The 15201-nt window shown below is 36.8% G+C and overlaps 1 protein-coding gene across 1 annotated transcript; it reads right to left on the reverse strand.

Moving 5' to 3' along the window:
* Positions 1-3433: 3433 nt before the first annotated feature.
* On the reverse strand, positions 3434-15068 carry LOC101891852 (ATP-binding cassette sub-family C member 4). Its single transcript, XM_005176043.4, has 7 exons — positions 14730-15068; positions 9204-9434; positions 7122-9140; positions 5841-6216; positions 5625-5775; positions 4568-5516; positions 3434-3967 (listed from the first exon to the last, which is right to left on the reverse strand). The coding sequence occupies exons 1-7, from the start codon at positions 14807-14809 to the stop codon at positions 3673-3675; spliced, it is 4101 nt and encodes a 1366-aa protein (XP_005176100.2). The 5' UTR covers positions 14810-15068; the 3' UTR covers positions 3434-3672.
* Between the last annotated feature and the right edge of the window lie 133 nt (positions 15069-15201).

Raw genomic sequence — 15201 nt, forward strand, 5'->3', positions numbered from 1 at the left:
ATGTATTTATTGTTTTGAAAAACAAATTTTTTTCAAAATCAATGATTGGAAGAAACATACATTGCAGGGCTCAAATTAAAGGTAATAACTATTCCATGAAATTGAAGGATTGATCAATTTAGATCAAGTTTTTTAAAGAAAATCCACACATTTTATTCATTATTCGCGCTTTTTAATCTGTATTCAAAATAATGATAAATATTAAATAGCTTAGAACCACCTGTTGCATCTACTTTTGAATAAGTCTTATAGAATTATATAAAAGTTGCACAAAAAATTGCTCTTTAGTCGCAAAAGCTTACCGCGGCTTACTGTCATAATAAAAATTACTGGGTAAACTTTACTGGAAAAGTAAAAAAATATACCTATTTGTTTATTGTATACGAGCGGATAAGAGTGACGCTGGGAACGAAAAAAAATAAGGAGGTAAAACAGCTTCATAAAACTTCTGAAACGCCGGCCTGATGCCATGCTTGCTTCCTGTCATAACTATTAATCATTGTTCCAGTTCGTTTGATATTTGTCCTAATTGTTAAAAATGGATCAAAAATCACAAAGGTGAACAAAATGCTTGGATTTTCTTTCAAAAAAATTTCAATACAATGGCAAAATTGGATATGTGACTATGCATTCGAAATTTTGTCGTATTAACGTGTTATGTGATTTTGAAAGCGAGCAACGTAGTTTAAATTCCAATGAGAACTATGAATATTTTTTGTGGAGCATTATATGTTCACAATATTAACAAGATGTCCTAGGGCTACAATTAAACCACTATTGACTGGGATATGTTGAAACCATTTCAACTTGCTTTGGCATCGAAATTGTATTTGAATTATAATTGCATAACATAAATTCACCAAAATTCAATACCGATTTCAAAACATGTACATATGTTCACAACATCTGAACGCCGCACTTTCCTTAACCATGGGAAAGCTCACTGGCCAGAGTTCAGAGAATTCACCAACCGCCGCTTCAGAGAACTGCCCAACCCTTCTGATGTTCGGGTAGCAGAAAGGATTTTCCGAAACATCATCAAAGCTGCAGCCGCTCGCTATATACCTGCTGGTCGAATACCCGAGATAAGACCAAACTTCCCAGCAGAGGCAGCGGGATTAGCAAACGAGTGTGATGATCTCCGTCGTACCAACCCTACTGATCCTAGAATCAGTGATTTGACAGTGGAAGTCAACCGGTTGGTACAGGAGCATAAGAGGAAAAAGTGGCTAGACCATCCGAAGTGCTGCAACATTAGAACCGATATGAGTAAGCTGTGGGTAACGGTTAAGTCGCTCTCGAACCCTGGAAAAAAGGATGATAGGACCTCAGTCACTTTTAACGACGTAACGGTGACTGATCCGAAGAGGTGCGCGGAATATTTTAATCGACAATTTGTCGAGCACCCCGAGAGCGATAGGGCGAAGCGAATAGTACTACGTCGTATCAGATCTCTTCCCGCCGAGGAGGAACCACCACAGTTTACGATGGGTGATGTTGCAAATGTCATCCGTAACGCTAAGTCATCCAAAGCGTTGGGCCCAGACGGAATATCAATGGTAATGTTAAAGCAGCTGGATACGCCGGGAGTCGAGTACTTAACGAAAGTTCTCAATTTGTCGCTAGCCACCCACATAGTGCCCGAAACCTGGAAATGGACCGGGTGGTCCCGCTTCTGAAGCCAGGCAAGGATGCCAGTAAAGGCGAATCGTACAGGTCGATTTCGCTTTTGTCGCCAGTAGCAAAGACTCTTGAGGCTTTACTCCTCCCCAGCATTAGAGAAAGCTATACAGTTGCCAACAACCAGCACGGATTCCGTCCACAACATAGTACCACAACAGCATTACACGCCATTTCCACACATTTTAGTAGAGGACTGAACCAGAACAGGCCGTGTGACAGAACAGTGTTGGTAGCCCTTGACCTATCAAAGGCATTTGATACGGTCAATCATGCCACACTGTTTGAGGACGTGCAGAGAACTACCCTCCGGCCAAGTTTGAAACGTTGGATAATCAACTATATGTGTGGACGTGGAATTCCGGAACAAGAAGTCCAAAGCCCGTAGAGTGAAACAGGGAGTTCCCCAAGGTGGGGTGATATCTCCGGAGCTGTTTAACCTCTACCTTTCCGGAATTCCTCGCCCTCCTGACGGCATTGAGATTGTAACGTATGCGGATGATTGTACGATCATGGCGTCGGGTCCAGTGGTCGATGACATATGCGAAAGGTTGAACCCCTATCTCACGGAGCTTGCCGCATACTTCCACGCGAGGAATATGAAAATATCCGCCACGAAATCAACGGCCACACTCTTCACTACATGGTCTGCGGAGATGAGAACACAGCTGAATGTTCAGGTCGAGGGGAATCTAATACCGACCACGAACTACCCCAAGATTCTTGGGGTCACGTTCGACAGCATGTTCAAGTCGTCCGCGCAAGCCACAGCTATCTGCGACAAGATGAAAAGTAGGAACAAGGTCCTCAAGGCGCTAGCCGGCAGCTCTTGGGGTGCGGACAAAGAAACCTTGTTGACATCTTATAACGCGATAGGTCGGTCTATGGTCAGCTATGCGGCTCCAGTGTGGTCTGCGAATACTAGTGCTACGCAGTGGAAGCATATCCAGACCTGCCAGAACGCTGCCCTGAGAACTGCGACATCTACATGAGGAGGCGAAAGTCCTTCCCTTACGTCAGCATAATCATATGCTTTCGTTGCAGTACCTGCTTGGGTGTTACCGTGAGAGTCATCCCAACCATCATATGGTGGATAAATCTCCCCCACCCAGGCGTGTCAGGAAGGACATACATGATCTAGAGAGGGAGGTCCAGCGCTATAAGAGAGAACCTCTAGATCAAGAAGCCTATCAGGCAGGTCTGAGTGGCATTCACACCGATGCAGTCGCGGATGCTATTAGCAGTTTTAAAGTGAATGCCGTCCTCGGAGTCCACCCCCCATCCATTGCAGCTGAAGAACGTCAGCTGCCTAGACAAACCAGGGTAGTTTTGGCGCAATTACGTTCAGGATGGTGTAGTCGTCTCAATTCGTATTGGGCACGTGACGCCTGCCCCGCGTGCGATACAGGCCCGCACAATACGCTACACCTCTTTAATTGCACAGCCAAACCTACCCAACTCACTCCAGAAGATCTCTGGCTACAGCCCGTTAAAGTAGCCGAATTTCTAAACCTGGAGCTGGAACCAGATTAGCAGAACCCAAACACACATATGTACTACAGCTACAACAACAACCGATTTCAAAAAATTGAATCGGATCGGTTTCCACGCCAAATTTGCATAATTATCATATAAATTTCACTTCTGCATACATATGGCCTGATAAAAAGATGTTCTAAATATTTGCAGCTAATTTGCTTTACTAATTTATTTATTTTCCGATTGCAATTGAAATAAGAAAGTACAAACAGAATATTTTTAACAAATCTCTTGTATTTGAATTTCAGACAAAAAAACATTTTCTGAAATATTTTATATAAACTATTACTATTTGTGCTTACAATGTAGAAAAAAGTGTATAAGTAACAAAGCACACAAAAGCATGTGTAAAATGGCAGTATTCAATTTTCCTACTTACATATAAGTACATTTTTATACTATATAAATATAAATTCATTAATTTATGTGTTGTATAGTACACTTGATCACAATTCACAGAGATTTATTAGACTTATCACTTGGATCTTGCATCCTCAATTTGTAATTGTTTTCCGCAGCTTGTAATAAAGCGGATGCTGTCGCCAATCCTGTATGATCGACTAAGTTACGTAGGAAACCACCTGGTTTCTGTAACAACTCGAATGGATGTCCCAACTCGACAGCTTGGCCCGCGTCCATTACCAATATACGATCGCAATCCATAACTGTGTGTAAACGATGCGCAATCGTTAAAACGGTGCATTTGGAAAATTTGGTGCGTATCGTCTTTTGAATAAGTTTATCCGTCCTAAAAACATATTATTAATCAAATAATTGTAAACATATCGACAAAATATTTTACATAGTAGAATATAATTATTGCATGCATAAAGTAATATATAAGAAATAAGAGTAGATAGCATATTATCATTGAATTTCGAAAAATTTTGTTCGCGTCCAACCCATGTCCCATTTCAAAAAAAATTGTTTTCTTACGAGTATTTTCCAGTCATAACTATTAACAAATCACCCTAGTTTCCACATAGTATTGGAGTCATATGCAGCTTTAAATATGACTCGAACATTGTATACTAGTCTTATTTTAACACCGCTACCTAATACCTAACATTTTAAGAACTTCAACGACTTCAATATAATGTGGTAATTTCTATTTGAATGCAGAAAAGTCATTGAGTTAAGCTAATATAATGAACCACTTTTCTTAATGAAAGAGGAAAGGAGGTTAAAAAAGTTGTTTTCGCTCAATTCGTTCGTATTCAAACGTATTCGTTTTTTTTATCCGGCTAAGAAGTAACTTGGCATGAAATAAATGATATGAAATCGAAAAAAGTTATGAACAATAGAAAACTTGTTTTTTAGATTATATACAATATATGGCGATACTTACTCGGGATCCACGTTTGCCGTTGCTTCGTCCAATATTAGAATTTTGTTCTTCCTCAGAATTGCTCTGGCCAAACATACCAATTGTCTCTGGCCAACACTAAAATTCGATCCACCATCATACATACGGCAATTAAGACCACCTATCAACGTAGAGACGTGTCCCTTTAATTCGACCTCCTCCAAGGCTTTCCACATGTCATCGTCATTACATTCATCCAATGGATCCAGATTGTAACGCAATGTGCCAGAAAACAGGACCGGGTCCTGAGGAATAATTGATATTCGGCTTCTCAAATCGTATAGACCCAATTGCTCTATATTGATGCCGTCAATATATATTGCACCTTCGTTGCAGGCTAAACGGAATAATGATTGGACAATTGAAGATTTCCCAGCACCAGTTCTGCCAACAATGCCAATTTTTTCATTTGCCTGTGTGGCAAAGTTCAAATCTTTCAGGACGTAGCCTTCCTTTGGACTGTACTTGAATTTGAAATTGACAAATTCAATGCGACCTTCACTCGGCCATTCACCTTTGGGCTTGTTTTTCTCCTCTGTTTCCATTGAAGACTCTGGGGGCTGCTGTGTGTACTCCAATATGCGTTCGACGCTTGTCATTTGATTTTCCAATTCTGCCGTTTGGCGCATGCCCCACTGACACATTCCAATCATTGTCATTGAATGTAAAATTGCCAAGCCGACATCGCCGCTATTAAAGTCTGCACCCAATACGAGAAAACTAAATGTTACAACACTAATGTAGAACACACAAATTACATCTGTCCACAGCGCAAACGCTCGTGTGCATGAGAGAAACAAAAACCATGCTGAGGTATTAGCATTTTGATAGCCATGAAATTCCGCTTCCAAAGCAGGTTCAGCTTCCAAAGCTCTTATTGTTGAAAGACCTTGGAAGGTCTGGTTCGTAAGGGAATATATAGGACTGCGAGCTGAAAGATTCAACGGATGTTGCGATATTTAGATGGTATTGAAAATATTATCTAACTATTACAAGCAAAGATTTAAGATTGTTTATATTTAGTTAGCTTTACACTTACATATCGATTCCAAGCGCTTCACGCTGCGACTTGTCTTTATATACACGAAACGAATGCCCACTAAACATATTAATATCACAAAGGCAGGAACCAGAAGCCAATAGTTGGCGATTGCAACAATAAGCATTACACCAGATATATCGATGGCGAACTGTAATCCAAATTCAAAACCAACATTCATTCACAATAAACCACTAATTCACCAACAAAACCTACCGACAAACAATCCATTAGTGTGTGAGGCAAATCTGCGTCAACTGTCCGAATGTCTTTTGAAAATCGATTAAGAATCCGACCAGATGGATTAGTATTGAAGAAATACATGCTTGTGCTAGTTATCCCCTGAAATAGACGATCGTGCAATTTCAGAGAAATCCTAAGGCACATCTTATAGAAGCCAAATGTACGCAGTAAATAGACAATTAGAGTTGAGCCCAGCATAGCTGAATATATTATCACACGTTTTTGGCGTTCGTGATCTTCATAGGCAGTGCTATCCGTTGTACTCAACACATCGGAAAATGTGGTGAAGTTTCCAACATTCGAATCCGTATCATTTGCTGTGTGATGAATATTTTCTTCCCATATGACCCTGAAAGCGAAAAAACAAGGCATTTTAAATCAATAAATTAACGTTTGATTTACTAAAATTACGCAGAGATGCAAAAAATTGTCGCCAGCAAAATGAAATTGAATTTGTTCAGAATGAAGTAGTACCTAAAAAGGTCTTGTGTTCTTCACATTCAACAACACCCGATTCACATCCAAGTAATTCTTCATAATTACTACTCAAAATGTAAAATCATATTATTTTTAAAATAATAGTTGTGTTCCAGCAAACGCAATATAGTATCATTTTGTATTATTTTTACAATCTCTACTCGAAAACCGTTCTCGTATACGAAAACCAAACAAAATGTTCGCATAATAAAGATAGTATAATAAAGAGAGCTCGATTCTCCTAGACTATTGTTTAGTTGGTGATGGTGAATCGAGGTGTAGGGTTCGAGTTTCTAGTGAATTTGTAAGATAAATTATTAGGTTTAATATGTTATTTGTTTGAATTAATCATAGAACTTAAATAGCACAAAAATGAATAAATTGTTTTCGAATTCGAAGATCAATCATAGTGACATCTGCCGGAAGGGGTAAATTTTAAAACATTTTAGTCTATACCTTTACTTGACTATTGTTTGGCCATAAAAAGTACGAGAGCACGAATTCTTTACATGCTAGAAACAATGTATAGTAATGGGTGTCCACTCGGACAAAATGACATTAATGTTATTCCTAGGATGTTTGGCACTGTTATCCATGTTTAATTATAACCCCATTAACAGTCATGTTTGATTTATAATGAGTATATAGAGAAGAAGGTATTCAAGCAAAATAATCAAAAACGTAAACAATATGAATAAGTTTACTGAACATTTTTACACATCAACTGTCCAAATTCGTCTCTCATTTACTAGACTTCAGCTTATATGGAATACTTACCATCGGGAAAGGAAGTAGTCAACGCCATTTAGCATAACTCGTGCACAAATAAAAAGCCCAACTATTAGAATCAGGATAAATGTGCTCTCTAGTGCCTTAAAATAGGATAAATAGACGTCTAACTTTACCGACCCAACAGCTTGTGCTTCTTTGTTAGCATCTTCGACGGGTGATTCATCGGGTCTCAAAACTGGATGGTAATGTTCTGTACTCTTTTCCGAATCGCTTCGGGACATATGACTATTTACGCTCACTTCATCTGCTGCAGTCTCGCCAGGCCCACAATCGTGATGTGTTTGTGCCAAAAATTGGAATTGCTTTGATTTCTGCAACTGCTGATAGCTCCCTTGAGCCACTATACTACCCGAGCCCATAAGAAGCAAATGTTTGACGTCGTAAAGATACTGCAGCTGATGTGTGACTAATACCCGTACTTTGTTGGATAAGAAATCGTTTATGCATCTTTCGAATATATGTTTACCGACATTAGTATCAACGGCGGATAAGGGATCGTCTAAAAGGTATATGTCAGCCTTGCGGTAAACAGCTCTGGCCAAATTAACTCGAGCTTTTTGACCTCCGCTCAAACTAACGCCGCGCTCTCCAATCATCGTCAAATCCCCCCTTGGCATTAGTTCTATATCTCTTTCCAAAGCGCAGACCTTCAGGACCCGTTTATATCGTCTCTCATTAAAGTCCTCAACAAAAACTACATTGTCACGCACAGTTCCTTCAAAAACCCACGGTTCCTGGGAACAATATGAGATCTTTCCATTAACGACTACTTCGCCGGAACCGATTTGAACTTCGCCCAATAATACATTGAGAAGGGTGGATTTTCCTGCGCCTACTGGTCCAACTACTGCAGCCAATGTCTTATCCTTGAATTCGCAGTTCAATTTTTCTACTGCCATATTTCCACAAACATGCGATGTTGTACTTTCCCATGTGGCACTAACATCGCGTAGAACAATACTTTTGTTGGTGGATTCAAGATCAACTAATCTTAAATTTTTTATAGGACTCGATCCTGCAATTGGTACAATATCGTTTTTTCCTACACGATCAACGTGTTCAAGCCCCCTCTTATTGTTGTTTACTAAATATTTTTTTAACGACTTTTTCTTCCTTTTCTTTTCCCTCTGAAGCGGAGCCTCAGCTTGGTCACCATCCAGTAGAAATTCCTTGCATCTGCGTGCTGAAACACACGCTTCGGCTAAAAAGGTTATGGATAGCGGCCAAAAATGAACCATGGACTCATTTAACATATTAAAGTATGACGATACTGTATATACGCGTTTTGCGGTTAAGGCATCTCCCAAGTAAACGTATGACACCAGCGCCATGAAAACCGACAGGGGAGAAATCATGGAAGTGCAGCTTAATGCTGCATGGATGTACGACGTTCCACGAATAGCCTTCACTTCCTTCACGCGTACCTCGGCGACAACTTTGGCAAATGATTTCTCCCACGCGTACATTTTTATCACCTGAATGCCCTGAATGATTTCATTCATCAGTTTCACTCTTACATCGGTTCGTTCCGCCGTTTTTTGCCGGTAATAAGCCGCTTTCTTTGCAGCCCATGCCTGTAAAGGAATGAAACTCAGCATGAAAGCAACGCCGATCACAGCCGAAATACCGATTTCACGATACATTAAATATCCTATTAGAAGAGACTCTGTTGGTCCCTTCCATACGTCGTGCAGAAAACATAGCGCCACGTCAAATCTTCCCAAATCATTTGAAAGAATGTTGATTGCACGTGCCCGCAATGCATCGTTGGAGGCGCTCCTTGAAAGTTTTAGGCATTTGCGGTATATAAGACCCGATAAAGCTAGACGTATTTTTGTGCCAACTTGAAATATGTAGAATATAAAGGGGTGGAATGTTAAAACAGGAATACTGGAACACAAAACGATGCCGCCCGCAAAAAAGTAAGCATTTTCTTTGCTTATTGAACTTTGTCCATTGGCAAAATATGCCACAAGACCGCCAAGGAACAGTGGCTGTAAAGCTCTGGAAAATATTGTATGTTGTAATTATTCATAACATCGGTATAGATGAAGGTCATTTGCTTACTTTGTTGCAGATTCGCATATTGCAAAAAGTACTCCAAGTGGAAGAAATACTGAACCGTAAGCTTTAACAATCATCCGAACAACGCTTGGTTTTTTCTTTCTTCTTTCCTCTTCCCACAGCCGGCTAAACTTTTCTGTAACTCGTTCGCTATCCAAATTCTTGCGATGCTGATAGAGCTCTTCATCTTCCAAAGGTCCTTTAAGGCCGCGTCGAAAAAGATCTTTCATCCACCTAAAAAGTACATATACAATTAACAGTCATATTCATTATTTCTAATTAGTTTCTGGTCAAATTTCCCATATTAGAAATTGACCAAGATTATTCAATGTTGCCCTCCATTAGGCTCTAAACGTATATATAACAATATCTTTATCTTTTATAAAATTAAACACTAAACTCAATTAAAAAATGAAGATAAGCAAAAATAACAACTAATTGTATAATTTGACGAACAAGCCATGATTTACAAAAACAAATTACCACAAGAAAACCATAAAACATTCAATAATTTTTAAAAGAAAATAAACATATCTTCACGTTCTAGAGGATTTAAAAAGATTCAAAGGAGAAGTTGACTGCAATTTAAAATTTCTCCAATCAACATTGACCTTAAATCCGAGCTGAACAACATAATATAAAGAGATTGTTTAACAGAAAATTAAAGTTGGATATTTTATTTATTTATATTTATTTACATAATACATATATAGTGATTGGTTGGTTGTTTAACAAAAAATAAGAAAAATTGGCCACCTGTGCCAGAATAACTTCTAGCTCAGCATTGCCTTAAATTCACAACGCATTCAAACCTACAACCAAGAAACACGTTCTTGTAATGTTCGTTTAGAAATTTGTACAGTGTTGTTGAAGAATGGAAAGTGTGAAATAAAAAAAATTAAGGTTAACGAAGAAGTCTACTACATTTAAAACTATTTGATGTTCATGTTCAAAGTGGCTTCAACAATGGGTGTGTCTGGTTACTTTTCCTGTAGGAATTGTCCAGCAACTTCTTTCTGAGAGAGTAAGATAGTTTTACTCTCTTTTGCAAGAAAACTGTGAAAAGTAAACAGACGGAATCACTGCAAAAACTTGGAAGCAATCAGCTGATTAGTCAAAAGGAAACATTTGTGAGCCATAAAAAGAGATTAATTATGCAGAAAAAAATGGCCGGAAAAAAACAAAACAATTACGTTTGCGATTTCCAAAATATATATGTTTTTTAAATTGCTTGTCCAAATATAAATCACCGGAAGGAGAAGAACAAGAGTTGCAAATGATTGCAAGAAGAAATTTGTCCAGCAGTGAGAACTGTCAAAATTGTTCTCTCAAATCGCTCTCTCTTGCAGATATTTCGTGTTAGCAGACGACTTTCAGTAATAATTTGCAACAATTGTTACAAATTTTAGGGTAACCAAATTTAATGAAATTTTAAAAATTTTTGGGAAGACTGAAAATTTTGAATGAAAACTACAATGTTGAATGGCGTATGTACATTCAAATAAAAGTACATTTTGTTTTCTCTCTCTTTCGAGAGTTGTTTTACTATGAATTACGAATCGTACAGTATGAACGGGTTAATTCGTGTACAAAATTCTGAGAACGAACAACGTGATTGAAAGTGTAATGAGAACATAGCATAACACGCTTATAAGAAATAAATGCATATATAATAATGGTTGAAAAACCAAAATTTGAAAATCACCCTTAGAATACATTATGTAAGAACATTGACAACACTTGTTGGTGAACAATCCTCGCAAAACACATGTATGCACGTAAAATGGGTACGAATACGTTTTTAACGAAAATTTGCGACACATCTTAGGGTAAGTGCGCCTAAGTTCGGCATGTCCCAGTAGGTTTGCAGTTTTGCGGCAGTTTTGAAATTCCAACTTAAATAACTAAGAATAGAATTGACCAAATAATAAAAAATTGCAAAAAACGTCAACAGTGTTCTCTGCTCTCTTTCTGTAAAAAAGCAATTAGCTCCAATCATTTATTAAAAGATAATAACGGTTTTCGTCAGTGAGTATCTTCCAACGCGTGCGAGAGTTCTTGTTTGTAAAGAAAACCAGTAAAGAAAGTCTTAAAGTCGGGCGGGGCCGACTTTATGATACCCTACACCACTTTGCTAATTTAGTAGAGCTCCACATAATAAAAGTTTTTATAGGAGAATTCAATCATACACGCTATGATTATAATTATAACATAAAGTTCAAAGGACTAAATATGCCGAAGCATTTGTATCTCTTAAATTCGGAATTGTATTGCCCATTTGGTGCACAATTAATTTGAAATCGGATAAAGATATATATGGGAGCTATATCAAAAACCGATCTCGATAAAATTTGGCAAAGATATTTTTGAGCTGTATTTGATATATTTCCCTGAATATCGTTGTTACGGAGTGCATATTACGGTTGCGGGTAACAAATATAACAAATCGGATGAATAATATATATGGGAGCTATAGCTATATCTGAACCGATCTTCACCAAATTTGACATACTAGCTTCTAGACTCAATTCGGTCATAAGTGTCAAATTCCATCCAATTTGGACAAATATTAGACGTTTGGTGCACAATAAAAGGTAAATCGGACGAAGTTATATATGGGAGCTATATCCAAATCTGAACCGATATCGATAAAATTTAGCAAATGTATTTCTGAGCTGCATTTGATATATTTCCCCAAATATTGTTGTTACAGAGTGCATATTATGGCGGCGGTGGACAAAAATAACAAATCGGATGAAAAATATATATGGGAGCTATAGCTATATCTGAACCGATTTCGATCAAATTTGGCATACATATTTTCAGACATAATTTGGGTGTATATGCAAAATTCCATACAATTCTGGTGCACAATAAAAGGCAAATCGGACGAAGATATATATGGGAGCTATATCTAAATTTTGACCGATTATTTCCAATTTCAATAGGGTTCGTCCTTGAGCCAAACAAATGATCTGTGCAAAATTTCATCTGGATCGGGCAATAAATGCGACCTGTACTTTGTTTACAAAAATACATGGACAGACGGACGGACGGACGGACGGACAGACGGACGGACGGACATGCATAAATCGACTCAGAATGTGATTCTATGCAGATCATCAAAAGGAACTATGGGTCTATCTCGTTTCCTTCTACCTGTTACAAACAAATGCACAAAGACATAATACCCTGACCACCTTGTGGTGTAGGGTATAAAAATAGTGGTGGCGTCAACTTAATAATCGATTTAAGTAAATTAAATTAAATACTTTTGGAATCAGAAATATTTTATAATAGTAAATAATAGTCTAAAGATCATTTTATAACTTAAAAACATACAAATCAAGCATTTTTCTGTTATATTATTTAATGCCGACATTAGGAACAAAAAAAAAGAGATTTGCCAGTAGTCGGCAGGGGGTGCCGATTACTAGAAAAATATCATTTTTGGCCAAAACTTGAGAAAAGTATTAAAAAATTATCCAAAAACTACTCAAATAAAAAAAATAGTTTTGAGTCGGCAGTTGCTTTTATATGTGCTTTTTAACCAACTTTTATTTTTTTACTTTTATTTTAATTGAAAATCCATACGCTCTCAGAATTATGTACACGAATTAACCCGTTCATACGGCACGATTCGTAATTCATAGTAAAATAATTCCTTTTTTCAAAAATTTTGTTTGTTGATTTTAATTTGAATTTATACGAAAATACATGAAATTCTCACTAATATAAATAGAAGAAATGATTGTTTTTCTCCTAAAGATTTATTATATCATTAATTTTATAATTTTCATTCACGTTTTCAACTTTTTGTGCAAATGTTGACATTTTGAATATATTTTTGTATTTTTCTATTTTTAAATTTTGCTGGAGAGACACTTGTCAAACATTTTTTCTGCCGAGACAAAGTTTTTGAAAATATTGCCTCTTTTGTTTGCAGTTTTTTGTGGAAATTTCAACTCGTGGATAAAATGCGTACCTCGAATCAGAGAGAAAACAAAATGTACTTTCGTTTGAATGTACATACGCCATTCAACATTGTAGTTTTCATTCATAATTTTCAGTCTTCCCAAAAATTTTTAAAATTTCATTAAATTTTTCTATTTTTAATTTTTAAATGTCATAATTTATTTTTTCGATAAATGCTCTCATTTGTTAGGGATGGGACATATTTTTTCGTTGTTCTGAGAGTGATTTGATTTGAACAACGTACAAATATGAGTGTTCGCTCAGGAAATTTTGTGTGAAGAATAATGTAGTTTTTTCATAGTTAAGGGTCAAACAACGAATAGAGAGCGAATCAAGTGCAGTGGAAACGCCACATAAAGTGTGAATTAGTAATATAACATTGCTTTATACTATTTGAAATACAAAATTTACAGAATAATATTTTTTACTAAAATACCATATGCCGACTATTGGCAAATAGACATGCCTAGCATTGGAAAATGGTGCCGACTACTGGCAAAAAACAAATTTTTTGGTAAAATTGCAAATTTTGCCAATTTAATAAAAACAAATTCACTTTTTGTTTATTATTTCGAAAATAAAACAAAATTTGGAATCTGAATAATTTTATTTACCTGCAATTGTAAGATTTCACTCAGAATGTTGGAAGATTGAAAAATCGAAAATCCTAAAAATGCGGACTACTGGTACACTTACCCTATATAAGGGAAAACTAGTTATCGTAATAAAAACTTCTACACTCTTGTAGTTCTGGAACAGAGGATATGTTTATTGTTTAGAATTTGGCCCAGTACCATTGCGTTTTGTGTACTAAATTTGTTGCTTCATTGCCGGTAAGATGTAAAACCAAAATATCTAGCATGTCAGAAACTAACTGAGGGGCTATTCACTGAGCTAAATAAGTGATTATGGACAACATGTGCAGTTGCGCTGTAAGGCCTAGCTTATAGTTTTGGAAAAATAATCGTACAGACCTATTAAGTTCTGACGTTACAAGCCTGTGCACTCGGTAATCTGCAACAAACAATTTTTAGACACTGTCCGAATTTACATTAGCAATTTTACTGCTGGCAAGTCTCTGCTTTGTAGAAGAAAAAGCTAAGGGAATAGAAAAAATTGGTCGAACTGGAAATTTGTTGACAATTCCCTTTGCTTTTTTGTTCCACAATATATCATAAATAGCAGACAAAAGAAGCAGTGATGAAAAATGAAAATTTAAAAAACAAATTTCCAAGAGAACAATACAAATTGTAAATAAACTCGTCCAGTCTAAATCAGGAAAATTTTGTTGGAGCTGCTACTGATGACACTGAGATTTTCTTTTTAATTTCTTCCACACATTGACAGAAATATATCATTTTTAATCTTAGGGAATTCTGCTAACTGTATGAAAGTACAATAATGAACACTGTCAAATGTATGTTAGAGACGTCATCATATTACCCTTACACATGTTCTGTAAAATACCGTAGCCTTAATTGAAGTCAAATTACACATACCGCATCACGTGCCTTTGCATTTCCTTAAAGAAATCTTTTCAATAAAATTACTTACCAAAAACTCCATCGTGAGAAGAGATTTGCTTTAGAATAGGGATTCTTCGGTCGTATGATTTTCTTGCGTGTCCTATTCATACTCCACTCCTGCCTCCGAACTTATTACAAATTTACAGTTACACGACCTATTCTCTTAAAATACGATCACTAGATATTGAGACAACTTAATTTACACTTTGTTTTTAGAAAAAATTAATATAGAACTTCACTCCAAGCGTATTGACGGAAGGCAGAAGATTAACTAAGTAATTATAAGAAGCAAGCTGAAAAGCAGCAACAAAAAAATAAAAAGTACCGACAAACACATCAAAACAACAAAGCATGCGTCCACTACCACAGCTTCGCGTAATTTCATGAGATTTTGCAATTAGGAATAATTTATCGATAAGAAATCGATAAATTAATTTTCGCATTCAATTTCCTTCATTCTCTCTTTCTTATTCTCTTTCATTGCAACCTTAATCAAGGCC

This window comes from Musca domestica, unplaced genomic scaffold (genome assembly GCF_030504385.1).
Source record: "Musca domestica strain aabys unplaced genomic scaffold, Musca_domestica.polishedcontigs.V.1.1 33, whole genome shotgun sequence".
In the NCBI taxonomy this organism is placed as follows: domain Eukaryota; kingdom Metazoa; phylum Arthropoda; class Insecta; order Diptera; family Muscidae; genus Musca; species Musca domestica.

What these genes read in the sequence shown, in the direction of transcription:
- LOC101891852 (XM_005176043.4), bottom strand. Translation starts at nt 14,809, where the DNA reads ATGAATAGGACACGCAAGAAAATCATACGACCGAAGAATCCCTATTCT. An exon ending in GACTACTTCCTTTCCCGATG is followed by an intron (nt 6,217 to 7,121) that starts GTAAGTATTCCA and finishes TTTCGCTTTCAG; the next exon opens with GGTCATATGGGAAGAAAATA. An exon ending in CACTAATGGATTGTTTGTCG is followed by an intron (nt 5,776 to 5,840) that starts GTAGGTTTTGTT and finishes TTTGGATTACAG; the next exon opens with TTCGCCATCGATATATCTGG.